Source organism: Manis javanica, chromosome 15 (genome assembly GCF_040802235.1).
Source record: "Manis javanica isolate MJ-LG chromosome 15, MJ_LKY, whole genome shotgun sequence".
In the NCBI taxonomy this organism is placed as follows: Eukaryota; Metazoa; Chordata; class Mammalia; order Pholidota; family Manidae; genus Manis; species Manis javanica.
The window spans coordinates 81973957-82001101 of NC_133170.1; the positions used below are offsets into that span (position 1 = coordinate 81973957).

General features: G+C 45.0%; 1 protein-coding gene across 4 annotated transcripts in view; it reads right to left on the reverse strand.

Annotated features, from left to right (window-relative positions):
* Nucleotides 1-27145, reverse strand: part of THOC5 (THO complex subunit 5) — a 36190-nt gene that overhangs the window by 7950 nt on the left and 1095 nt on the right. For 2 of the 4 annotated variants that reach the window (XM_073223788.1, XM_073223789.1), the window contains exons 2-20: nt 26340-26470; nt 24386-24529; nt 23386-23499; nt 23152-23249; nt 21165-21311; nt 19658-19772; nt 16641-16773; nt 15901-15933; nt 14603-14680; nt 13882-13922; nt 13540-13639; nt 11586-11694; nt 8287-8388; nt 7612-7708; nt 6926-7040; nt 5570-5673; nt 5338-5425; nt 3087-3202; nt 2235-2425 (exon numbers count right to left, since the gene is read on the reverse strand). In XM_073223788.1, coding sequence (XP_073079889.1) covers nt 2235-2425; nt 3087-3202; nt 5338-5425; nt 5570-5673; nt 6926-7040; nt 7612-7708; nt 8287-8388; nt 11586-11694; nt 13540-13639; nt 13882-13922; nt 14603-14680; nt 15901-15933; nt 16641-16773; nt 19658-19772; nt 21165-21311; nt 23152-23249; nt 23386-23499; nt 24386-24529; nt 26340-26435 — 2021 coding nt within the window. In that variant the 5' untranslated portion in view covers nt 26436-26470. Of the gene's footprint in view, nt 1-2234; nt 2426-3086; nt 3203-5337; nt 5484-5569; nt 5674-6925; nt 7041-7611; nt 7709-8286; nt 8389-11585; nt 11695-13539; nt 13640-13881; nt 13923-14602; nt 14681-15900; nt 15934-16640; nt 16774-19657; nt 19773-21164; nt 21312-23151; nt 23250-23385; nt 23500-24385; nt 24530-26339; nt 26471-27145 lie in introns of those variants that run through there. The other 2 variants (XM_073223790.1, XM_073223791.1) reach the window with 2 other exon arrangements.

Below are 27145 nucleotides of genomic sequence, written 5' to 3' on the forward strand. Positions count from 1 at the left end.
AAGAAATTTAAATCCTCCTTTGCAGGGAGATACCCACGCAGGTAGGAGTCTGGGAGTGAAAAGAATCTGCATTAAGTGCCTGCCAAGAGCTGTGTGCTTTAAACTTATTAACTCTTAGATGCTATTTCTATCATTTTATAGATTTTTCAAATGAAGAAACAGGCTCTGGGAGGTAAACTATCTGCCCAATATTTCATCGTCAGAAAATAGCAGAGTCCAATTCAAAGCCAGGTCTGACTCCAAAGCCTGTGACCACAGGCAGGCTGACAATCGTAGCCAAAGCCTTGACCCTGTGGAGCTAGGTGCTCCAGCTGTCATCCTAGGCCCCCAAGCAAAACTTCACAAAGCGCCCTCTTCCACACTGCCCAGTGAGTGATCCAGCTAAAGGGCCTCTGTTGTCTGCCTGCCTATGATCAACTTTCAGGGGTAACCAGAGGTGACACCCAGGATCTTGGTCAGAGGGAGTGAGTGTGTTACTGTGTGTGTGTGTGACTGTAGAGAGGAAGGGAGAAAGAAGGCTTTTATTCCAACACTAGTGCAACCACTTAAGTGAAAGGTTCCTCTGCCTGCACCATGCTTGGCAGTTTACACACTTCATCTGGTTTCATTTTATCATCCCAACAACACTTGAGTGGATTCTGTTTGAGGAATCTGAGATCAGAAGGGCTAAACGTAGATCCTAACCACACAGGTAGGGGCTACAATCAAAACCTAGGTCTTTTTGTCCCCAAAAGCTTTGTTCATAATCATGACATCATACACATCCCAACAAGGGCGCAGCGTCACCCCGACATGTACGATGGAGAACCCACGGCCTGAAGGTATACAGCCGTGGGCAGACCAGACCTCAGGGCTCCTGCTGCCCAGGCCAGCACTTACAACCCAACCTGCTGGCCCAATCCCAGCAGTCAGCTGGACTCCAGGCCAAGAACATCACACCTCACCAGTCATGGAGCTAAATGGATCTGAGTAGTCAAAGAAGCGCCTTCCCAGAATGCCTTGACAGAGGAGAGGCACAACACACAAGGCACTTCAGCAAATGGGTCCTTTGGGAGCCTCAGATAACAAAATCAACACTGGCCGAGTGAGAGCTCTCACCCTGGCTGGGAGGGTGGGAAGAGCCTGAGATCTCACACAGACCCACTAGGGAGAGCAGGTCCTAAAAGGCACCACCATCTGGCCGCCAGCTCTGCCTCCTAGCAGCCACTCAGGGGCTGGAGCTGGTTATTTATCAGGTTGCACAAAGAACCAGGCCAGGTGGAGATGCCAGATGGAGGCGGGAGGATGCTGGGACAGCTTCCTCGGGCTGGAACTGGCCGCCTAAAGTTAGGGGCAGATAAGGAACATTTTAGACTACCAGGGAACAGGGGAATGTCCCTTAGAAATAGATTATAGCCCTTTCCGCTTCTCCAAACCCCTTGCCCAAAAAGGAAGGGGTAGCTGAGCAGTGTGGACTCTGGAGTTTTGAAATTGACTCTTCAGAGAACAAAGGACCAGACACCAAAGGGAAAGGAGAAGCAGCCAGAAGTGCCTTGAGCACCAACACGCTGAACACCAAGCTGTCAGCATCTGCTGACATTATCTGAGCCCCTGTATATGCCTGGAAGTGTTCTTGAAACATGTTTACATGAATTATCTCCAGTTCATCATGAGCCAATACTTCCACTTCAGCCTTTAGGGAACAGGCCCAGAGCTGAGCTGACACTGCCTCTTCCAGGGTTGCACAGCTGGTGAGCTGCAAAGCAAAGACCTGCACTTGAGTTTGTCTTCAGAGTGCTTCTCCTGTAACACCAAAGTGCCTAAAGGGGCCACTGAGAGGGGCATGCGGGCTCCTGAGGAAGAGTACAGCAGACTCAGTACCGGTGGGGACGCATATCTTTAAAAAGCTTATTTGGACAGTAAAAAGCAAACCCTATTGTTTCCACAGAAAGTATACAAAGTAAAGTTCAGCCAAATCCTCTTCGTTCATGGTCCAGTACCGCTTGCTTAGTGGGTGGCCCACCTTCAAAGGCTGTTCATGAAGAACTGGACCAGGATGTGGGCTGCAGGGAATATTCCAGGAAGGAGGGTACAAGCTCTCTCCAGGAAATCTGGCTACAGGATTTTAATTTCTACTGTGAACAGAGACAAGTGTACCTGGGAACCCACTCAGGCTACATGCCAGGCTCTGACCTCTGCCCAAAGTCCCCATGAAGGCAGGGCTGAAGGGTTCCCAGAGCCCCAGCACCCCTCACCTGAAAAGCCGCAGGCACATCTTCTCCTGGGGAAACTCCTTGGGCCCTTCCACGCTGTCATCGTGGCTCTCGGTCTCCAGGTAGACATCTAGCAGCACGCACAGGCGCTGCAGCTGGTTGGTCAGGAGCTGATGGCCGGGCCGGGGACCACACAGCTCCTTGTAGCACACGTTGACCTCACTCTCCATGGCCTGTGCAGTGGGAAAGCCAGGAACTCAGCACTACCTTCAGACCGGCTGGGTCTGATGGCCCCACAAGGACCGCTGCTGGGCCTCTGCAGGAGCTGGGTCACCCCACATCCAGCTGGGCTGGCTTGTCCTGAGGCTTCCTCTCCTCAAGACAATGGGGTCTTCTTGATTCTGACCCCTAACTCTCCCTGCCTTGCACACCCACAGTTAAGAATATGGAGGTGTGTAGAGAGGAATCCAAGATCCAAGCCAAGCTATTAGGGTTAAAAACATACTCCTCAGCCATAAGGCCACTATGGAATCAAATCATTAGGCCTAATGGGAATTCGCAGCTGCAATGATATCACACAGCATCTCATTCCAGCACTTCTATGCTTCTGAGTTTATTCACATTTCCACAGAAGCCCATGACAACCCTTCAAGGCAAACATTTATGTTATTCCTATTTTATAAATGGGGTAACCCCAAGTTAGTGGTTAGGACTGTCTAGGCTCTTTCCTTTACTACACCAGGCAGCCTCCAGCAAATTCGAGAAACGCTGGCATGCCCTCTGTCCTGGGAATCACTCCAGCGGCCAAGCCCCCCGCTGCGGCAGATTCTGCCGCTGTCCGCCTCTGCAAGAAGGCTCTCCCTGCTCTTCCTGTCTCGCTTGGCAGGGCCTCACCCGAATGTTGTCATCGTTGCTGTTGGTCTTCTCCCCTTTCCAGTTCAGACAGAGCTGGAAAACAGGTGGGATGGAGGAGTAGCCAGGGTTCAGCACCACAGCAGCTTGGAGTTTGGCTGGGAAGAGAAGGAAAAGGAGGTAAAACCGGTTCCGAGACCCAGCTTTTCAGCCACGGCGCCCTCCTCACTGGGCCCCTGAAGTTGGCGCTGATGTCTCCTATCAATCCAACTGCTGCAGAGCATGTTCTGGTGCTGACTGACTTTTGCTATTGTTCTAGAATCTTCGAAATAAAACTGCCAGGTTGCAGAATGCGAGGGCCTCTAGGGCCTGTGGCTCTGGTCCCTCTAAGGAAACAGAAGTGTGTGAGTCCCCAGAGTCTGGTCCATATTGCGTCTGCCCAAGATTTCTATTTGTTCCTTTGACAGAAGTTGGTTTTAATGGGCATTTCTGTATATGCCAGCAAGTTAAGGATTTTCCCGTGTGAAGGCTACTTGTTTTTTCTTTTCAGCAATATTGCATATTAGTCGTTACACCAAATATATTTTTTCTATTGTTTTAGTGTTATGTATTTTGTACTGTGAAACTTTTTAATAGCCAATATTTATTGAGTATTTACTGTATTCTAAGCACCATGCTAAGCTCTTTATGGACATTTCCTCCTAACAATGGTTCTACAAAGCTGGGCACCATTATCAACATCCCCATTTTATATATAAAGAGACAGGTTCTGATAGAAACCTGAGATCAAACAGTTGTAAAACAGTGGTGCTGAATTAAACCAGAACTGCCTGATGTCAGAGCTGTTTCATAATCAGTACATGACATATTTGTATTTTTTTACACATTCATTTTGTCTCTGGTGATAGTCTCTGCCTTTTTTAATAGGACATTTAACCCTCTTCAACAATGGGCTAAGTATTCCATTCCTTTTTCATTATTTATGAGGGGAAAAGGAACTCTCTAACCCACCAGAAATTCAAATAATAGAGGATAAGAGAGGATAAGAGAGGATAAGAATGTTAAGACAATTCTTCCCTGACAGTTACAACATTTATTAAAAAGTGATTACTTTCTCTACTGCTATGTTGTTTCTAGTAACAGACTGTATATATTTCTGGATTTATCTCTCTCCACCAATTTTTTTGTTCCATACTATGTAAAGGTTTCAAACAGATCTGTTGCAAAAAGACTTAAAGATATATATTTGGAATTGTTGCCCACTTGGTCACTTAAATTTCACTGAATTTTCAAACTCTACAGATTTTAATTGTCACATTTATTCTATGTACCTTTCCGAGCTTTCGTCTGCTCAACCAAGAAGCAGAAGTGATATTATCCGGTGACTTCCCACCATGGGGGCTTTATAAAATTCCTTGAACTGCATATTTTGTGCCCTTTCAAAACAGTACTCCATGTTGTCTACGGATAAGGTGAAAGTACTTTTCGAAAAAGGGAGAGGACAGGATGCAAACACACAAACTCCAAATAGTAGTCAGCTGTCATGAGTAAAAGAATGAGTGGGATCAGGGGGCCTCAACTCTATCTAAGAAGTTTAATTTCTTCAGAATTCTAAAAACACATGAAGAAAAGAAAAAGAGAGAAGAAGTACCCCAGGGCAGAGAAACCCTGACAACAAAGACTTCAACCTTTCCTTGCAGTTCTCACACTGTGTTAAAACTAGTCAGTTCCCTCAGCTGTGCGGCCACAGGTCAGATCCTGCAGGCAGTGCCAGGCCTGCCAAGGCTGGGCCAGACAGCAGCGCCTAGGAGCTCCAGCAGGAAGTCCTGGTGAGTCATATGCCAGGACAGCTGGGAGGAATCAGTTTTTCATGTCTCTAAGGTGAGTGCAGGAACTGTAGAGAGGGAGGAAGGTCCTGCCACCCTGCATTTCACAACCCAGGAATGACATGTCAACTCATCCATGAAGAGGGGGAAGAACGGGCATCTGACTCTAGAGTGGTAAAGCAAAGGGTAAGAGCTCAGGCTCAGAGGTCAGACTGTGTATATGACTAAGCCTTAATTTCCTTACCTACAAAATGGGACTATTACCACCCCCAGACCGGATAAAGCACGGGTGTGACCGTGTTGCATAACAAGCCCTCGCTGAACAGTGGCTCTCACAATCATTACCACTTGCTAAGTCCCTGAGGCAAGATTCCAGGATCTTGTACTTCCTTCAGGCAACCCCCAGGAGTGTTTTATTCTTAGTGGCTCCCCTAGCCTAGAACCACTGTGATAAGCAGAGCAATTACCTGTGCCCCTTTCCACGAGTGCCATATAGTAGAGGTTGGTGTCCCCAGCCAGTCCCGCCTCCACAATGTCTTTGGTGAAATGCAGCTCCTAGAAGTCATCACGGACAAGGAGTGAACTCCTGGCTCCTCTAGTCAAATCCATGGCCCTTATGGCAGAGGGGCAGGAGCTGAGAGATGACCATGGGTCTGCAGTCCCCAGGACAGCACAGTGACCTGTCACCCCTCTACCTACCATGTAATCCTCATGGGCAATTGTCACCCACTTCACCAGGCGAGAGACAACCTTTGCAGGGAAGAGGTACTGGCAATCGCTGGCAACTGGCACAAAGCCATGTTCTAAAAGAAAGCAAGACAGGTTGTGTCACAGATGGAAATCAGGTGCCACAGCTGGGTAACTAGCATCCTCTGGAGGGCTCAGCCTCCAGGTATACCCAACATTCAGTAGGTGCCCATGTCAACATGTGCCAGGAACGCAGGTACCCCAACCTGACCTTCATCCGGTGCTAAGTGCTTGTGGCCAGACCCAGCACCGCATTTAGGGTGCTTTATCCCTAGTGCAAATGATGGCCAGCAAAACAACCCCCACTGGCAGCTAACGCCAGCGACAGTGCCTCTGCAGCACTGACCTTAATTAGATCAAATGGCTGTGAGCGCTGTGTTTTCACAGCTGACCTTGACGGAGGAAACACTGAACTGAACACTGAAGTGTTCCGTGTCAATTCCTCTAAGGGAGGAGAGCTGGAGAACCGCTCTAGGCTAAATTCCTGCTGGTGTTTCAATAAGCCAATGTGCCAAAACAGTTAACAGTGTCTAGGATGACAATCATCCAACCTTAGGACAAAACAAATTCAGCAATGCTGATGGGGAGCAAGGCTCAACAAACAAGCAGTGCTGCCCTGGAGAGATCAGGGTCCACGTGGAGCACAAGGCCTAGCCCAGACGGGTGGGGTTTCCAGATGGGTCCCGAAAGCCAGTGCCTTTTGGTGACTCTTCTGGATCAGAAAGATCCTAACCCTCATTACCCTGCAAGTGCCTTGGACACAGTAAGCCCTTGACCAGGATTTACTGAATGAATAAATGAAAAGAAGCTCCCACATGGCCACCACTTTGGTCAAGGGCTCCTAAGAATCACCTGGGAGCTTATGAAAAGCATGGGCTCAGTCTCACCCTGGAGGATGTGAACTCAGTAGGTCTTAGAAGAGGGATAACAGGATGGATGTATTCAAGTAAGCTGAATATAAGCTCCATGAGTATGAACTGGGCTTCTCCTAATATGTGTGGTAGAATGCACACCCAAAGTCTGACGCACTCTAACCTAGGATGAGCTGCTCCTGATAGATCTGCTCAATGTGCCACCCAGAAGGCTTTGGGCCTCCTCTGGGGCAGCCCCAAGGGCAGCTCAGGTCCCTGCTTAGATGGGCCCGTGGCTCTCCCTAGTGGCCCTGCCAACACCACTGCTCAGCAAGAGACAGGAATCTAGCCACTTTTGTCATCAGGGTTCAATAAATCCGAGTGACGGGCTAAGTCATTTTAGTCCCTGTGTTATACAAGTGGTGGCTCTCAAGCCAGAGCCCTGACACCAGCTCACCCAGGGATGCAAACTGTTTGTGGAGGGCCAGGCGGGACTGCACTCTGGTCTTCAGCAGTTTCATGGTGGTCTCCATGTGGCTGGCGCTCATCGAGTGGTCAGCAATCACCACGTGCTGTGGATGACAGCAAGTGACACACCTGGTGCTCCCTGCCCCCACCTCCAGGCACCAACTCTCTCCTAGGACTGCTTGTCTGTGGCAGCTGAGCCACCAACACCCTAAAAGTAGGCACCTTATGGGAACAGCAGGGTTTACCTGCTGTGATAGGCCAGACGCTGAGTTCCAGCAGAACAATACACAAGCTGCTGGGTTCTCAAGAAGCTGTGGCCACCTCCTGAGAAAAGACTTTTGCTAAGGTGTCAGACCCCCTGGGATTCTGTTCACACCCCATTTCTGGCATCTTTGATCTTTGTACACAAGACAGAGGGGCAGCAGAGCCTAGAGCTGTGCTGCACCCAGAGCAAAGACATACGTTGCTTCGATCTAGAAGGCTACTAGGCTCTGTGAGAAAGCAAAAGGTCCTAAACATTTGTGGTTGTCCTGAAGGGAGAGAGAGAAGAGATTATAGCCCTGAGGGAAAGCATTCTGCTAGTTTAAAACCCCCAAAGGCAAGTTTTTCTGGAGTCTGTATGGGAGAAGACAAAGTAGAACTCCTTAGCCGAGGAGACTGGATCAGTGTACATACCTGGGGCTGCTCTTTGGGGAAGTGGAGGCCACCCAGCTTCTGAACCCACAAATAGGGGTGACCCAGGTCAAGTACGTAATCTCTCAAAGTTAGGATGCTACAGAAAAGAACAGGATAAAATGGTTTTTAAGTCCTTCAGTGGTCCCTGGACATAGCATTCCTCCCATGCCCTGCAAACAGGCTGGTCCCACAGGCTCAGTCAGACTCACAGTCAGGCTGCCAACAAGCCTCCTAACTTCATCGGTTCCTTACTGTGAATTTCATCTTTTCCAGGTTCACTTTTCTCTTTTTTCCCTGACAGCCTTCAACTCATAAGCAAATCTCAATAAAAAGGTAATGCACTCACTCTCTTCACCAACTGGTCTACCGATTTATAAAATACTTTAAAATTTTTTAATTTTCAGGGAATTAAAATGTCCAACATTTTTACTGTATCACGTTTTTAGCATGGTCACCAAGCTTTGATCCTGCCATCCTTTCCCTCGCCCGTGACCTCCGTTTGCCACGTAAGCAGGAAAGAGTGTGTTCCCGTCTCCTGACACGGCACTCCCTCCTGCCCCTAGGTCCTCTGCCCTCTGAGAGGCCCCTGGCCTTGCAGGTCTCCAGCGCTGAGCTTCAGCCACCAGAGAAACTCAGAAGCAGAGAGGCTGGGACAGGAGGAAGTTGCTGACTCACCCGACTTTATCAAACTGATACTGATTGGCTGGATTCGGAGTTTTCTTTCCATGATCCCCAGGATACAAACAGCTCAGGACTGAGTCAGGGGACAGCAAGTCACTGGAAAATAAGAAGACTTCAGTGAGGCTGTCAGGTAACACCTTGCCTCAAGGCAGATCTGGGCATGGCAATACCACCTCTCACTGATGATCAATGCCACCTGTGGGCCAGATCCTTTATGTGCTTGAGGTCATCCGAGCCTCACAACCCTATGAGGTAGGAAGCATTAGTATTTCCATTTTACAGAGAAGAAACTCGGGGCTTTGAAAGATACGGCTTGTACCAGATCACAGGCTACTAAGCACTGGAGCCAGGATGTGTGCCATCTGATCAAGGACAGAAGTACTCTTCACCACCAAGTTAAAAAAAAAACCCTATCTTTTCATGAGTTATACGGTGGCTAGGCCTTACCTCAGGGGAGCAAAGCCCTGTGACACTGGATATAGAAATAATCATAGTTTTCTTAAGGGCAGAACAGATTCCTTTCTATCCCAGAAAAAAACAAGTGTACATACAGTTTTGGTGCTGTATCTACCTCACTTTTCACCAATTTCATGCTACTCACAAAAGACCCCCTTTATATTCTCCCAAAAAAGACATGATCACGTGCACTGGAGACAAGGTGACCCAGCACTGTAAGTAAAGAGAGACAGCGATGCCACTGCCATCCACCTGGACCGGGTTAGCGCACAGCCTGTAATTAAATGTAACAGGCAGAGAAGAGATGGGCAGAGGGGAGAATAATGGAGTAATCTGATCACACAAAGGACAACAAAGCCTGTTCTTTCCCACAACCAGCAGGGGTTCTCCGTCTTTCCAGGGATAGCACGGGGAGCACCTTAGGCAGAACAGGCTGGTCCTGCTGCTCCCAGGGCTGGCATGCCTTTGGGAACTTAACACTGGGGCAGCTTCTGACTCTTCTTTGTTCTCTGCCTCTCCTGGAGTCTCTCTGCCCTGAAGGGTCTCAGCCTCCTTCACCACCTCACATGGAGAACTAGCTAGAAAATGAATAGGTAAGTGTCAGTCTTGGCTAATATTCAGTGACTATTACTAACAGGATGAATTAACCAAAATAAAACAGAACTAAAACTGCACATAAGGGTTTCTAATTGACAAAACACGATGGAAGAATAAAATCTTCTTGACAAGATTTATGTCTGTAATACATGGCCCAGGACAACTGAATTTGGTTAGAATGATGGACATAAAAAGGGAGGCTATATATATAGTTATAAAAACACAACACCAAAACAAAAAACCACTCAGTTAGTAATATTTATGTTATAAAATTTTACTGGAAAAGGGATTAAAAAAACCTTATAAAATAAAAATACAAAAAGATTAAAAATAGTTGAATGGCTTAATGAAAATTGATTAATGAATTAAAATGCACTAATGGAGATCATTCTGGGAAATAATCTGAGGAAAACTCAGCAAGGCTGGTACAATTCTAATTAAAATGTTTGTATTAAAAACAAATTCCCTAATGAATTAACAGGTCCTGGCAACAACTGTCAATGCTGCTAACATCACAAAAATAGAGCTGGCCTGTGCCTCCTGAGGGCAGCCCTCAACAGCTATGCCACAGTCCGGGCCCTCTGCCCCAGCCCCAAAGATCAAAATGGAATCTGACTGAGCCTCTAAACCTAACTACAACTTACATGAAATACAGGGGACAGGAGTAACCCATTAAATGGCACTATAGGTATGCAGTCATCGAAGTCCAGACTGGAGGAAACCTACAGAGCAAACAACTCACTTTCCTCGACAAATAAAGAGAAGGCAGGACATTCAGATCAGAAGATCCTTGAGAAAAGCTTCACCCAGTGGCAACACACAGACCTACAGAAATCCAGATTCAAAACCCACACTGTAAAAACAAAACAAAACAACCAAAAACACTTATTAGAAAATCAGGAGAATTCTGAATTCTGACTGGATATTGGATGACACTGAGGGATTAGTGTGATACTGTGATTATACTGAAACAAAAACAAAAGTTATCTGTTTTCATAGATAAATTAATAAGACCACAGACCAGGCTGTTATCTCCAGGGGCTAAAGCAGCTCGCACCTGAGCAAAGACCACTGGGCGCGAGTCTGGAGCTCTAGGCCCAGGGCTTCCTCAGTGGTCATATGCCCCCTGGACCTCAGTTTCTCTCTATGTAAAATAGGGGTTGAGCAAGACAAGACCTGAAGGCCCTATGAAGACCTGATCCTGGTTTCAGGGTGGCATCTCCTCCCTCCCTGGGGGCCAGGGTTCGCCTGGCTGTAACGCAAGCATGATATGGTGGTACTGCTTCCTCACCTCACAGAGCTCCTTGAAGTGTAAAGTGAGCTGATGATGATCACAGCTGTCACTTACCAAGTGCTTCTATGCACAGCACTTGACCTGACTTGTCACAAGCACCCTGGACGGGGATATCACAATTAACAACCAGAGTGAGGAAGCAGATTCAGAGGCCAGGAAACGTGGCTATGCGTGCACGCACAGCTGTAAGAGGGAGACCCAGGCCTCACTGGAGCTCTGTGAGCAGGGCTCAGTTACACAGAGAGCTAACAAGAAGCTGGGGTTAAGGGTGCACTGAGCGCAGCCTGCAGCCCTGTTGTTAGCAGATAAGGCATCTGAAAGATGAGAAGGCAGAATGCTCATGACGAGGAGCTCCACCACGACCAGGGCCCTCCAGGGCCTCGGGGCTGCCCAATGGACTGAGCTCTGAAGAAGCAAGCCCTAGGCGCCCTCTGCTGGGCTCAGGTGGGAACAGGGTCAATTTCATCCAGGGTGGCCCTGGGTCGTCAAACATTCTCAAGCACAGGCATCAAGCAAAAATCCAGCACCTTGAAACAGAAAGAGAAAAGGAGGCAAGAAGCCTAAATTTGTCACCCTGATAATGTCTGCCAAATCTTGTTTTTATATTCACCTTCTTCCCAGTGGTTGTAAAAAGCTGGTGCTCTGCCCTACCTACTCAATTTGCAGTATGCTGTAGTCACTTTTCTCATCGGCTGTGTAGTTAAGAGGACTTAACCAATTAGTCAGTGAGTACTTTCTCAGTATCAGTGATGTACCAGGACTCCTAGGCCATGTGGACATGACAATAGAGTCAATGCAGCCACGCACCTCGTCAGAGTGAGACCCGAGAGGAACCAAGAGCAGCTCAGCACCAAGGTCCTCATCACACGGGCTCCCACGCCCCACCCCTGGGGTCCTCGTCACACGTGGCTCCCATGCCCCACTCTCCGTAGCACCTGCCCCGTACCCTGCACTGATGGGGGTGATCAGCTCTGCAGTGGTTGTCACTTTGGCTTTTACTGTCATGATGTTGAGGTTCATGAGGTAGTAGAAAGTCAGGTGAAGCACACTGTCATCTGGAGGAAGAGAACAGACCAGTTACGAGTTAAGCAGGGAAGCAGAGTCAATGGTATTACGGAAAGGAAAGCCAATGAGGTTTTTAAGATCTTCTACTACAAAAACAAAAACCCAATCACAATTTAATGTTGAGTAAAAAGGAATGTTTACAGATTCTTTGTTACTCCTCCCTCCAAGAGGTGGAGCTTCATTTCTCTCCCCATTAAGTGTGGGCTGGACCTAGAGATTCTGCTTCTAACAAAAATACAGTGTGGCTGAAGGACAGTGACTGCAATGGGGTATGGGGGGGACTCAATAATATGGGTGAATGTAGTAACTACATTGTTTTTCTTTTTCTTTTGGTATCATTAATATACAATTACATGAGCAACATTGTAGCTACTAGATTCCCCATTATCAAGTCCCTATCACTTACCCCATTACAGTCAACTGTCCATCAGTATAAGATGCTATAGAGTCACTACTTGTCTTCTCTGTGATATACTGTATTCCCCGTGCCCCACCTACATTATGTGTGCTAATTGTAATGCCCCTTATTCCCCTTCTCCCTCACTTCCCACCCATCTCCCCAGTCCCTTTCCCTTTGGCAACTGTTAGTCCATTCTTGAGTTCTATGAGTCACCACATTGTTTTTCATGTGAAACCTTCATAAGAGTGTGTATCAATACCACCTTAATAAAAAAATAAAAAATAAAAAAAAAAGAGTGTGGATAGGGAGTGATCAAGTGATCACCAAGTGAATCCAGGTTAACTGACATCACCAACACAAAGATACAATGATACCATGTGATCCTGATATTAAAAAATGAGTATCATGCTGATGGTATTCCACCCCCAAATCCATAACCTCAGTCCATTCAGGAGAGAACACCAGACAAGCCCAAATGAGAGTGTTTTTCTACATAATAAACAAACTTTGTCTTCAAGAATGTCAAGGTCATCAAAGACAAGTAAAAACTGAGGGACTGTGGCTGCCTGGAGGACACTAAGGGGCATGATGACTAAGTGCAATATGAGATTCTGAACTGGATCCTGGAACACAAGAAGGACAGTAGTGGAAAAAACAAGGAAATGTGAATAAATTCTGTAGCTTACTGAACAGTACTGTACCAACAACATTAACACTGGTGCCGAGGACGGTAGTATAGTGTAGATGTCGCCACTGAGGGAAGCTGGGTGAAAAGCACACATGAACTCTCTGCCTTACCAGGGCAACTCTCCCAAGTCTAAAATGGTCTCAAAATTAAACGCTTCTTTTAAATAGGCAAAGAGAGGACCAGTGTGTGGAGTATGTTTCCATTTGTGTAAAAAATAAAAGGGGGAGGGGGTAAATATACAATTGCATAAAAGCCTCCAAATGCATAGACTATTTCTAGAAAATTCATAAGAAGCCTGTCACAATGGTTGTCCCCGGAGGTAAGACCAAGGACCAGAGTCTGGAAGTCTAGGGTGAGAGGGAAACTTACATTTGACTGTTAACTTTTATTCTGCTGGAATGCTTTATTATGTGTTCAGAATATATGCTCTCTGTGGAATACAAAGTTTTACTTACATTTATTAAATTAAGGAGGTTGGTCTTATTACTTAAAACAAGCATACTTTGCAACTTGTTCTGTGTATGTGACTTGTCAAATTCAGAAATACCTACTTCTAGTTTTATTAAGCATCTCTTAGGTGTCTAGTTTTGTTACTATGACTTAGGGAAAAAAAATCAGGAAAACAGAGAAACATGACACCAGAATCTCTTCTTGGGCAAAGGTCTCTGGCTTGCTAAATTCTGTGTACCTGCAGCTGGCCAAACTCTTAGGTGCTATGGGATTCCTCCAGAGAAAGGGGAACCAGACCTTTGCACTTCACGTCCAGCATGACAGACAGCGGATGCCTCTTCAGCATCTCCTTGCGCTTGTCATCCAACTGAACTCCCAGTGTGGGTCGCCGACGTTTCTAGACAAAGGAAAGAACACAGCAGATGAACACTGGTCACACGGATCTCCCCGTTCCTTGTTCCTACTGCCAGGGCCTCAGCACTGCTGCCTGGGACCTGCTGTTTTGACTATCTGGCTGCCCGACTCCCAGCGGCCTTTCTTTCAAACCTTCTCCTTCTGTTTCTAGGGAGGATGGCACCTGCCAGCTAGCAGGCCCCGGTGCAGGTGCTTCACATGCCCCCGAGAGGAACCAGCTCTCACCGTGGTCTGCTCCTCCTCAGCATCCGAGTCGCTCTCGTCATCTGCAGCCACAAAGAGAGGGCACCTGGAGGTGAGGGGGCTCCCAGGGTTCTCTACAGCACCTCAAACCACAGAGTGTAGAGGGGCCCAGACTGTTATTTGTAAATGGATTCTTTAGAATAAATAATAAATTTATTTAATGTTTCTTATTCAGTATAGAAAACATGGTGATGCAAGAAAAAAGAAGAGAGGAATGACCTATAATCCCACTACCCATTTTTGAAAGAGCTTTTTAACGTCATCCTATGGACCACAAACCTCTCCAATGACTGTGGTGCTGGTAACAATAATCATATCACAAATAACAACAGCTGCTCATATAATTTGAGGAGTTGCTATGTGGTGAGAATGATGCTAAGAGATGTGCATGCATGACTTCATTTAATCCACTTAATAATTCTACATGAGGTATTACTATCCTGCTCTAACTGGTGAGGGAACTTGAGGCCCAGAAATTCTCCAGAGCTTCCCAAGGTTCAGTGAGCCAGTTAGTGGCAGGGCTGAAATTCAAAGACACTGCTTTTCCCTGTCTACCCCTGAGCACTAAGACATTAAAGCCAAGTTCCCTTCTACACAGAACTAATACAACTTCCAAAGGAACGGCACTGCCCTTGGATAGTGACATGGTGTCCCTGGAACCAGCTATGGAAGAATTAGGGGGGGATAAGGACCAGAATCTTACCTTGGGAGTCCTCGGGAGGCTTAAATAGAGCCTTGGCTTCGTCCACACTGCCTTCAATCGCCACAGACAACATCTTATCTGGGAGCAAGAAAAAGCTTCATGTGACAGCACTGAGGGAAGGAGCTAAGCTACACAGCAGGCTGGTGGACACTGCACCTGGGGCTGCACCTCCCCCACCTGTGTCACAGCCCCTTACCGTCTGGGTTGGGAGGGCAAAAGCCCTCTCTCCAGATGAAGAGAAACCAGGTAGGAAACTTAAGTCTTTCTTTCATCATTTATTGAGAACAAAGAACCCAAAATGCAGATTCTTGGGCAAGCATCCCCTGAAGCTGCGGTGAATGCTTCTCTTCTCAGGCTTACACCAAGGCACAGAAACCCTGACCTAGGGCCTAAAGCCACACGGTAGTCTTCTGCCAACTCTCTTAAAGGTTCTCATCCAGACGCTCTGTCCACCATCCACATCCCAGACACAACGGCTCTCACCTAAGTGCTTACTCTCTATTCTGCACCCCACCAAGCACCTGACTGGCACCGCCCCATTTAACTGGGAGGCAGGACAGTGGGTAGGGACTGGGATCCTGCCCCACCGATTCCCAAACACGTGGCCTGGAAAATTATGTCACTGCTCTGAGCTCCAGTTTCCACATCTATGAAACAGAGACTTGGCAAGTTTTAGCTGCCCAGCTCGGTGTCAATGACTGAATGAGCTGATGCCTATAATTTTAATTATAAAATTAGCCTTAAAAATTTTTTAATCTTCACAGCTCCACATGACCAATACTATTATCATGGCCATTTACAGATGAGAAAATTAAGGCTCAGAGAAGTTAGATACAATAGCCAGAAAGTAGATAATCTAGGACAAGAGCAGGTCTGTTCAGCTCAAGCTTGGTGTCTCAAGCATGAAGCTAACTGGCCTGTTCCATGCACTAGGTCTGACACCTCTGAGTAATGCCTGGGCCCACCTTTGTGGAATTCTGTGGGTCTAATGCCAGGAGGTCAGACAGGCCACCACGCCTCCTGCTCCATTCAAAAAGGTAAACAGAGTACAGATAGTTGCAGGAGCCTGAAACAGTATGCCTGAGTGCACTATGAAGAATAGCAAACCTCCCCCAGGCCACTACTCTCACTGACAGCCCTGTAGGAACTATCACACCACACTCCAAACAAGATGGCTGCCCCTCAACCACTGACAAATGCCAACTGTTCTTTGAGTAGTTTAATTCTGAAATTCTACAGTAAAATGGGAATGGAAACAGGCTGGGTTTTAAAACACAAAAGAAAAGAAAATTACTCACCCTGTCTAGGGGGCTGGGAGGATTTCATATGAGCTGATGGTGGAAAAAGGAGGGCGACAAGGGGGAGGGAGAGGACCAGAAGGACCAGGGAGACACAAGAAGAGATGGTAATGTGTCGGTGCCCATGGCTGGGAGAAGCATGCAAAATGTGTCCGATGGGGTGGGAGGTAAGGGGGGCAGGGAAGAAAAGTTTAGGTGCTGGGTAAAAGCTGCAGTAGACAAGAGGTAGGGGCTCCAGAAACTTCTCAAAACCCTAGAGGAGTAAAGGGCTGCCCTTAAGTTTAATGAGGACACATCCCCTCACCTGCTTATTCACTGTAATGACATGCAGCCTGTTTGGGGCATGGTGAAAGCCTGGGAGAGCTGGCTGGGCCCTGTGTTCACCAAGCCCTCTCTCTGAAGCGGAGCAAGAGGCGCCAATCCACTTGCCAAGCATGCCTTAATGGGGTGAGTAGCTGGGAGCCCAGACAGGCTGCCTGGGCACTGCACCCAAAAGCCAACCAGCCAGGCTCATCAAAGCCATCCATTCTGAAATGCCCATCAGGTTAGTCCAGCCAGCCTTCTGACAGCTGGTCAAAATAGCCATGCTGGGCGGTGCACAGGGAAGGCAGCATCTGTCACCTGAGGGCTTCTGAGCAGGGCCAGGGAGCTTTGCTCAGCAGGCAGCACGTCCAAACGATTCAGTCGGCCACGGCTGCTGCTCCCACAGCCCCTCTTCCTTATCCAGTCCCAGTACTCACCACAGGCCTGCCCATATGCAGTGGCCTGGACAAAGAGGACATAGAGGGGAGGTGGCAGGTGTCTGGCTGTCTCATATTGCTTGTGAGCCTGGTCGAACGGCATGAACAGATACTCTTGCACTGGGAGGGAAGCCTGCACACAACAAAAGAAAGACTCTTGTATTTCCTGTTCAAGAAATATGAACATGTGGCTACTTAGTTACCATATATAGTTTTTTTATTTATGAAAGTGATATATGATAATCTAACAGAATTAATAGGTGGATAAAAGGTCAATATAAAAAATGAATTATATTTATTTATGCAAGCAATAAACAGCAAGAAAATGAACTTGAGAAAAGATACCACTTCCAACAGTATCAAGAAAACCAAATAACCTAAGAATAAATAAATGAAAGGTGTGTAAGATTCTACAGACCTGAGAATGAAAGATCTAAATGAGTGGAGGTATACGCTGTATTAATAGCCTGAAGACTCAGTATTGTCCAGATGTCAATTTTCTTCAAGGTAATCTACAGATTCAGTGCAATCCCAGTCTAAATTCCGGCAAGTTAAAATACACTAGTTGATTATAAAATTTACAGGTAAATGCAAAGGGCCAATAATAATCAAGGCAATCCTGAAAAATTAAGTGGGAGGACTTACATCACCAAGCACTGAGATTTCTGATAAAGCTACGGTGAGTAAGACACTGCGATACCAGTGCGTGGATAAACAAATAGATGATGCAAACCTACACACACACAGGCATTGGATTTACAACAAAGTGGCTGGAGAACCAGTGGGGAAAGAATGGTCTTCCATAAAGGAGTTGGCTGAATACCTGCATGGAAAAAAGAAAATGAATATGACCTTTACCTCACACTATACACAAAATTTACTTCCAGGAAGACTACAGATCTAAATGTGCAGGGTAAGTAATACAGCTTCTGTAAGAAAACAAAAGAGTACCTCATAAGCTTGGGACAGAGAAAGATTTCTGAAACAGGACACAAAAGCACTAACCATAATGGGAAATATTGATAATTAGACCATATTAAAATTAAGAACATCTGCTCATTAAAAGATACCATTACAAGAGTGAAAAGGGAAGTCACAGAATGGGAAAGACATCTGCAGAAGACTCATCTCCAGAAAATATAAAGAACGCTAAGCAACCCAACAGAAAAATGGGCAGAAGACTTGGATTACAGAGGTAATCCAAAAGCCAATACACATACAAAAAGTGCTGCGCTCAACACCACTGGTCCCCACAGAAAGGGAAACTGAAACCATAAGCAGTGCCCTCCACATTAAGATGACTGACAATATCAAGTGTTGATGAGGATATGCAACAATTAGAATTTTCATACAGTGCTAGGGAGGACTTCTGTAAATCAGTACAATTGCTTTAAAAACATTTTGGTGTCTACTAAAGCTAAACATATGCATAGCTTACTCTATGACCCAAGTATTTCATTCCTGGGTAATATATTCAACAGAAATATGTATGCATGTGCACACTTTTAAGAATGTTCAGAGCAGCACTATTCATAATAGACCCAAACTGGAAACATCCACCATCAAATATTAAGCTCAATGAAAACAAAAACTCCTGATACTTGCAACAGCACAGGTGAATCTCACAAACATACTGTTAAGCCAAAGAAGCCAGACACAAGAGTATATACTCTATGATTCCATTTGTGTAAATTAACAAACAGACCAAACTAACCTATGAGATTAGAAGTCAAGATAATGGTTAGTAGTGGGTGGGAAAAGATAGTGACTGGGATAAGGGAATAAAGTAGCTTCTGGAAAATAGGTAATGTTCTTTTTCTTGATTTGGGTGCTGGTTACACTGATGTGTTCACTTAGTGAATATTCACTGAGCTCAACACTTATGAGCTGTACGCTTTTTTATACGTAAAATTACTTTTATAAAAGTAATATATGGACATTGTTTTAAAAGGTTGCATTCAAGTTTATAAAGCAAAAACTCCCAGTTCCCACCCCCAAAGCTGTTAGCAGACTTTCCTAAGCACATGCTGGACTTACACAGGTGTATATACATACAGATACTTTGTAAACGAAGGTATACAAATGAGGTCACACTTTATGTTCTACAACTTGCACTGTTTTGTTTTAATGATATGACAGATTTTTCTGTCCAGTCATTCTATCAGTGATATGATGTTCCGTATTTCCATTACAGCTGTAAGACTGTGCCATATAAGAATTTACTTAACCTGTACCCTGTTTATGGACATCTAAAGAATTTCCAGTTAACAGGAAAAATTAAGCAGAACCCAAACTTTGTTTGTTTCTTTTCTGTCCTATTATGAAGCGCTACTGAGTATTTCTGTTAACAATTCTAATTCTATGCCAAAGCTGAAGGGTTGCCAAATCCTTAAAAAGTGAATTTATAATTTCTCTAGTGTTCTTTTCCAAGTTCCTCCATATTAACCATTTACCCTGCTTCAAATATGGCTTCACAAAGCAAACAAAAATCAGGTTACCTATACGAAAGACATTACATTTTGCAGGTAAAGTGGGGACTTTTTCTCCTAAGGTACTTAGTAGCTTTCAAATAGGAGTAAATGTCTTTTCAGAGTGAGCAGACCTGCTGAGCATCTGCCCCTGAGGTGCAGTCAGGGGGATCTAACTGATATCCACAGCAGGATGCTCGCCACTGAAGGGCTGGTGGAGATCAGGCAGGGGGTAAATTAAACGTAGGTTCACAAGTGTTTTACCTGGAGGTGGCTCTGGGTGAAAAGAAAACGTCTCAGGTAAATGTGTGTATATGTTTCTGAGCCCACCCGGCCAGCATCTCTTCCACCCGGGACACAACCTTATTCTAGCCACTGGGTGGGACTGAAGACAGGCCGTCCTCGCACTGTGTTCTAATCTCAACTAGGGTAACACACCTAGCAAAACCCGAAGGGAGACGGCTGGAAACCTCACATCAGCAAGGTCTCCCTGCACAGTGAAGGCAAAGCAAAAGGCCGACGAGGAGGTGTGTCGGAGGAGACCCTCACCTGCATGATGCTGTTGAGACGAGGCTGGAGGCTGCTCAGATACTCTTTCTTCACCTCAATCTCCTTGAGGATCTTCTCCTTGCTGGACAGGCATTCTTGGTACTTCTCTGCCAGCCTGTTGGAAGAGGACAGAGCACTGGCACTCAATGCTCTCCAGGGCTATCCTGACACACCTTTTCATTGTTAGAATTCACCTAATGACAGCAGTCATGATTGGCTCATGTTTACCTAGCACTTACTATGTGCCAGGCACTTTGGAGAACTCTTTTAAGTATTATTGCATTTATCCTTATAAAAACCTTGGAAAATAGGGATCTTTCTTATCCCTAAAGAAAGAAATGAAGGCTCAGGGAGGCAGGTAACTTGCCCAAGGCCAGCCAGCTATGGGCAAGCACAGAGCTGGACTTTGAATTCATGCCTGTCTGGTTCCAGGGGCTCTGCCCGTAACCATTAGAGAACGCCCCTGTGTTATCTCCCGCTTCACTGCTTGCCTCTAGAGGCTAGACCCCAAACTTTCACAAACATGTGGACCTAGCAGCTAATGGACCCAAAAGAGGCCCTCAGACTGGCCTGAGTAGAGCAAGTTGGGGCTGGATTCCAGATCAGTGCCATAGGAAAGCGACACTCAGGGCTTAGCCTGTGCCCAGGGCAAGTGGTGTGTTGGATAGGGGAGTAACAGGCCAGCCCCGCTGATGAACAACAGACACTAATTTCCCAATAACCAGACTCTGTGCTTACTAAATTCATAACTGAACCGAAAGCACAGAATGCATTATGTAACAGAAAAAAGCAAGGAATTAGAAACAGCTGCTTCTCCAGCAAAAAACAGCAAATATGCCAACCAAAAGCCCTAGAATTCTTGTACAAGTATGAGAGAAAGGTCATAATGGAATGGATGCAGCCATGAGAAGTCCAGTATGAAAAAAATACACTATATTCTTAGAAACAGTTAGATTAAGCTACAAACTAAAAACATTCTATCTGCAGTTAACAAAAGCTCTTTAATAGAACAGGACAGTGTTATATGTAAAAGTATTCCTTGAAGCATTATTTATAATAGCAAAAAATGAAACCAACTTAGAGGTCCAGTCCAGTAGGGTGATGATTATGTGAACTATTTGTTTATAAAAGCAAATGTTGTACAACCTTCTAAAATGTTTGCAAAGCTTTAAAATACCACAGGGATATTCTTATGGGCAAGGAGAAAAGGTAAAAAACATAATTAGATTTTATGGTACAAAAAGTGTTTTTTAGGTCTTGGGTATTAAAATTTTAAAGGAAAAGTTACTCTGATTTTCTGTTAACAGCCTTTAACAACTCTAACCCCACCCATAATGTGGCTGGCCAAGGTAGAACTGTCAGATGTGAATCAATCACAGAATGGGATTTGGTCTCAGAAACTGCTATGTTGGTTTCAAGTGCTTTGTTATCTGATTGTAGGTTATGACAAAGCAGTTTCCCATGGTTAAAAGTCCATATCCGCACAGGTCAAAGGAGGAAACATTACCTTTTCCGCTGCTCCAGCTCCCAGTCCAGACGTGCAAGAGTTTGCTGGTGAGGGTCCCCCATGGTGATTTCAGCCTTGCTGATATCTGGAGGAGCCTCCCTATAAAATTCCTCTAAACTGACCAGATCAATTTCTTCATGCTTTGACCTACAGGCAAAAATTAGATGTCAAGCTGTCATTCTCAGGAACCCAAATTGTGGCTTAGGCAGGCCCACAGTTTTGCTGGTGTATGCCCAGCTAGCCATGGTCTACAACTCCTCAGGAAGCTGGAATCCAGTCTGCTCAGCAAATGCTCATTAACAGATGTTTCAGTTTGAAGACAAGTAGTTGGTGACATGCCATAGGCTCCTTATCCATGCTTTCCAACCTTTTTATGCATGAATTAGCCAAAGACCTGGAAGGGATGCTTATTAAGTTTACAGATGTCTCTAAGCCAAATCAGAGAACTAGGAGCCTAAAGAGACAAATAAGAAAGCCAACAGCCTAAGCCTAGGCTGTCAGGTTGACACCAAGAAATATAATTTAACAGAAATAAACATAAGGGTCTGCACTTAAGTTCAAAACACTAACTGCATAAGCATGGGATGGGGAAGATCCAGCATGGCATAGCCAGATGTGAAGATCCAGAGGCATTAACTGCTGCATGTATACTGACACATGTATCACAGAAAGGAAATCCAATACTCTTTCCTGTATCAACATAGCAGTTACAGGTGTGGACAGATGATGCTAATAATAACAGATGCTACTATGTATTAAGTACCCACTCTCTGCCATCCTCACCTCACTTAATTCTTACAGTAAGTATGATATAGGGATTTTTTTATCTCCATTTTTCAAATGAGATGAAGGCTTCCATAGTTAAGCAGCTTGCCCTAGCTCACACAGCTAATGAATGGGATTGAACAGAGGTGGGATTTGAACCCAGGCTGTCTGACTCCCGGGCCCACTGTGGCCACCTGCCTCTCCAATAAGCCCGAATTCCACTGTTTGTGAATCTGTCAGCTTTCACCTGAGTGATGATTACAAGTGGATGCACCACATTCTTTTATTTTGTTGTTATATCTTTTTATTTTTAAACAGTTTAAGACTCACCAGAAGTTTCAAAAATAATGAGAGTTTATTTCCTCCATGCACCCTTCCCCTGGGTTCCCCCAATGATACAATCTTATCTAAGCATAGTACCTTGTCAAAATCAGGAAACTGACAAGGGCACAATACTACTAATTCAGGTACAGCCCTAATGTAAATTTCACCTTTATTAGCATTTAAGTATTATGTGATGAATTTGTGGAGCATATAAAGATGCCTCCCCAAAATCAGCATAATTATTAAAAATACATCAAATCCTATGTCTAACGTGCCCCCCTCATCCTAAGTTTATTATAAATAAAATCTGCTTCCTTTCAGTTTGCACAAATAGGTCTGACTAAGCAAGAAACTGTTCCCTTCTCTTCCTGTCTATTCCTTCCTTCCTATCTCTCAGCTTGGGCTGCCAAGAGGAATTACTTCTAAGAAGGATGCTGACAAAGTGTATAGTTTGTTCACCTGAAGACAGCTAAGCAGCAACAAGTTCAGTTTCTAACAAATAAAAGTGATTTGCAAAAACAGTTGCTGAAACCTTAGGGAGGAAAACTGAGCCAAAAGGTTAAGGCACGTGACTGAAGTGCATTGCTCCTACACAAGATGCTCACGAATCAGACTGGTAATGTACAGGCCCCTCCCTGCTGGGGAGAGACAACTGCTTCTGACCAGGTACAGAGTTCAAAACTAAAGAGAGTCTGATGGGCTTTCAAGTTCTTTGTGCAGCCTGAAAATACTGCTTCCAACTCTTCCACTCAAAGTGATCAATTCATCCTTCTCCCAGATCCTGCAGTCTCTAAGCTCATTTGACTTATTTTTAAATAGACTAGCTCACACTGAGCCATACAGGGAAAAGCAGTTACCAACAGACCATCTTGCCAAAGCCCTGTCCGCCAAAACTCACTTAAACTCCAGACATTTGGTGATCTCCTTCTGTAAGTGCATCACCTCGTACAACAGGTTCTGGAGCTGGAGGTGGTAGGCGTCTACTTTCAGCTTGGCCTGAAAGGAGGACAAGGTCAGAGGTGAGTGAGGCAGGTTGGGGTGGGGCAGAGCAGAGTGGCAGCACGCTCAGAGGAGGCAACGGGGATCAAGACAGGGATGAGAGGAGAGGAGGGCTAAACCTCTCAGCTCTCACCTCGTGGGTCTGGTCTCTCCCTTTCTTCAGCCTGATGTGCGCTAACCGGTTAAGCTTCTTTAGAGTCATGAAATGCACACAGCTCTGGATCTTGCGTTCTTCAATCTCAACTGCCTGCGGGCAAAGAAAACTGGTCAGGACCTTGACAACAGATGCTGGCTCAGCTTCCTTCAACCCCTTACTGTCGGCCATTCCTCATCCAGGGTCAAAAATAGACACTAGGAGCTCAGAACTATGAGTGGCGTCACAGTGAAATGGAAGAAAGACCGCATAAGGGAAATGCTTAAGGTTTCTAGGCAAAAAAGCAATTTCTGCTTGGACCAAAGTAACAGGAATTGAAGATGAAGCAGAGAGATCCTAACAACAGCAATATCTAGCCATACAATTTGAATAATATTATAGAATAATTTAAATGAAAGTAGCAGAACTATAGCTGCAAAGTTTGGCTACAATAAAACAGATAAGATGCAATAATCTTATAAACACAAGTAAGTGAAATTGGTCAATATAAACACAAATAAGTGAAATTCCTGGAAAAAATATGGCTTGTTTTGTTTTGAACTTATCCACCTATTTTTAGTCATTTTCTTTAGTTTTTCTGCCCTAAAGTCTGGTTTATTTATTTACTATTAACAATGTCATTGTTAATCTTTATTATTTACTTGTATATATCCATCCTTGTAACAGCAAGGGAATTTACGTGTATCATCATTTCTCAGCACTGAGCAAAATGCCTAGCACTTAATAAATTATTAGTTGGATGAATTATCAGATTACAATTGTGGGAAAAATTATCCTGTACTTTTATTACTGTAATTGATGATTGGGTGGTGGTGAGATATTCCAAAAAATCAATAGGCATGTCTCTGGAGCCCTCAGGCTCCATCCACCTGATCATGGCTAGAACAGAAGACAAGATTACAAAGGGCTCTCGTAGACATGGAACAGGTCCATTTGTGCAGACCCACTCGGTTCATTTCTACCCAGTCCTACTCCTTACCACATCCTTGCCTCCCCTGCTCTTCACGTCCTGGATCTCGGCCATGAGCCTCTGCAACTCCTGGCAAGTGTACTTGTACAGCTCATAGTCTTTGCCAGGGTCCCGCCGGTCCACTTCAGCTTCCTCGCTGTAGTATTTACCTTCCTGTGGAGCAAAGATACAGGCTTTAGGTAGTGAGTAAAAGTTCCCTGTCAGAACCAAATCAGGTCTCTAAAGGATCTAGTCCTCAAATCAAATGTTTTTCTTCTTTTCAAAACGGAAAAAAATTCCTCTTTTCCTCTATAAAGTAATGCATGCTTAGGTCAAATATTCAGAACATAGGGAGGTGCTATCAGAATGATAAATTGCCTGTACTCTTACTTCCCAGCCTGAAACAACTCCACTGTTAATACCATGGATACATACAACTGTTATTTTTAAACAAAATGGGATTATATTGTCCATGCTATTTAGTACAATTTCTCACCCCAATAAATATAGATCTTTATGAAAATGACTGCATGATAAGTCATTATATAAATAAACCAAAATTCCTTTAACCAAATTCCTACTGTGGGTGTTCAGATGGTCAAATTAAGCTTCAGCAGAGACTAAAATATAATTTGTCTTCCAGCTTTCGGATACTCAGGTTTTGTATAGCCAAGAGAATTCCCGGCACCTTGTCAAGCAGAGGCCACTGGGGAGGTTACCCTATCCTCAGCTGCTGTAAACCCACAGCCAGGTGCTTGGCCACAAGCTGGAATTTCTCAGCAGCAAGACAACCCTGGCTGATCTCTTTAAGGAGGAGTCATCTACAGTGAACAATATAGTATTCCATACTTAAAAGTTGCTAAAAGAGTAGATCTTAAAAGTTATCACACACAAAAAATGTGTAACTATGATAGTGATGTTAACTAGATTTATGGTGGTCATCATTTTGCATTGTACACAAATACTGAATCTTATGTTGTGCACCTAAAATACAATGGTGTGTCAATTATACCTTAATTAAAAGAGTCAACGCTCCCAAAAAGATAAGGCTCTTCATTAATCTTAATCTCTTATAATTGAAATACATCATTTCTATTTAGATTTAAGATGGTTTATTTCTCTATTCTAGCTGAAAAATAAACAAAAAAACAACCAATCAAAACAACTTAGTCATAAATAGGTTTGACAGATTCAAGGACTCAGAAAACGAAAAGGAGAACGACCTGCTGACCATGTAAGCTTTCAGGCCACAGAAGAAGTTCTGCTGGCCCGTGTTCTGAAACTGTCTGGTACAGGAATGCCATATCTCCAAAGTTCCAGTGGCATGCTACAGATGGACTGAACATACACACCATACCAGAACACATTCTCTGTCCAGGCTTCCTGGTTCTTGGGATACTGCAGCTAAAACTGATGTGGATCCCACTAATTCTCTAGGGAAAGATACCAGACTAAGAATATAGACATCTTCAGTGAGATCAGTTAAAGGTCAAAAGGCCAGAAGCAACTTTACCTGGAATGTTTGAGTGTTCTGCAAGGGTATCTCAGCATGACCCATGACTTCACTGTAAAGAGCCCTAGCAGACAGATAATAACCCAGCCCACCTTGAGGGCAGGGCAGGTGGTACAAGTCCACACCGCTAAGCCTTTTTTTTGATGTTCTCAAAAAATTCTCAGTTGCCTATAAAACCCCTAGACAACGCACCATCATGGGCTCTCTTGTCCCCCCCCCTTGGCATGAGCAGGGAGCTCTATTCTCTCACTTTATTTCTGAATAAAAGCCTGTACCTTGCTCTCCTAAAAAAAAAAACAAAACTGATGTGGATCTTCAGATTTTGTATAACCAAGAGAATTCCCGGCACCTTGTCAAGCAGAGGCCTCTGGGGAGGTTACCCTATGACCCTCAGCTGCTGCAAACCCACAGCCAGGTGCTTGGCCACAAGCTGGAATTTCTCAGCAGCAAGACAACCCTGGCTGATCTCACCTGCTCAGTGTCAGAACGATTACGCTTCCCTTCAGCTGGAGCTCCATCACTCCGTATCACTTTGGGCTTTCGTTTTTTGCTCGATTCTGATGACATGGTTGGTTGGTGAGGTCAGAGGAAACAGCAGAGACCTATGACGAGGAGAAAGCTTTTGAAATTTTCCTTAGTTGAAATTAGAGATTTTCCTGGAGTCAGAATACTCAAGTCTCAAGAGCAGTTCTGGTCACTTTCCCCCTTGATAATTCATGAAAAATCACTCAACCCTCCAAAATTTCAGTTTAATCCTCTGTAAAAAGGGGACTCATCCTCACCCTGTCCAGATGAACTCATCTTCTCCAGCTCTACCTCCTTTAAAGGTGCCACCGCCACCCCCACAAACGAAACTTCTTATCCTGGCATACAAAGAACATTCCCGATACTGACTGATCCCTATGTGCTGAACCTTGATTTAAGCACTTTATGGGTATGTTCTCATTGATTCTTATAACAAACTTTTCGGATAAGAGTGAGGATCATTTTACAGATGAAAACACTGAGGCTCAGATAGGCGAATGACTTGCCCACAGTCACATAATTAGAATGCTAAAGCTTGGATCCATTTAATGCCACTCAATGCTCCTGACAACTACATTATTGTGCCTCCTAGTCTTGCCACCATCTCATCTGGCAATGCCATCAACCTCTGGTTGATCTTAAAATTTTAAAGAATGGAAGCTTTATTTCATGGGGGCCCTAAGGTCACAAAGCATCCTCCCTCTGCTGCCTCTCCTGGTTGTCATCACAGCCCCGAGGTGGGAAGCACTATC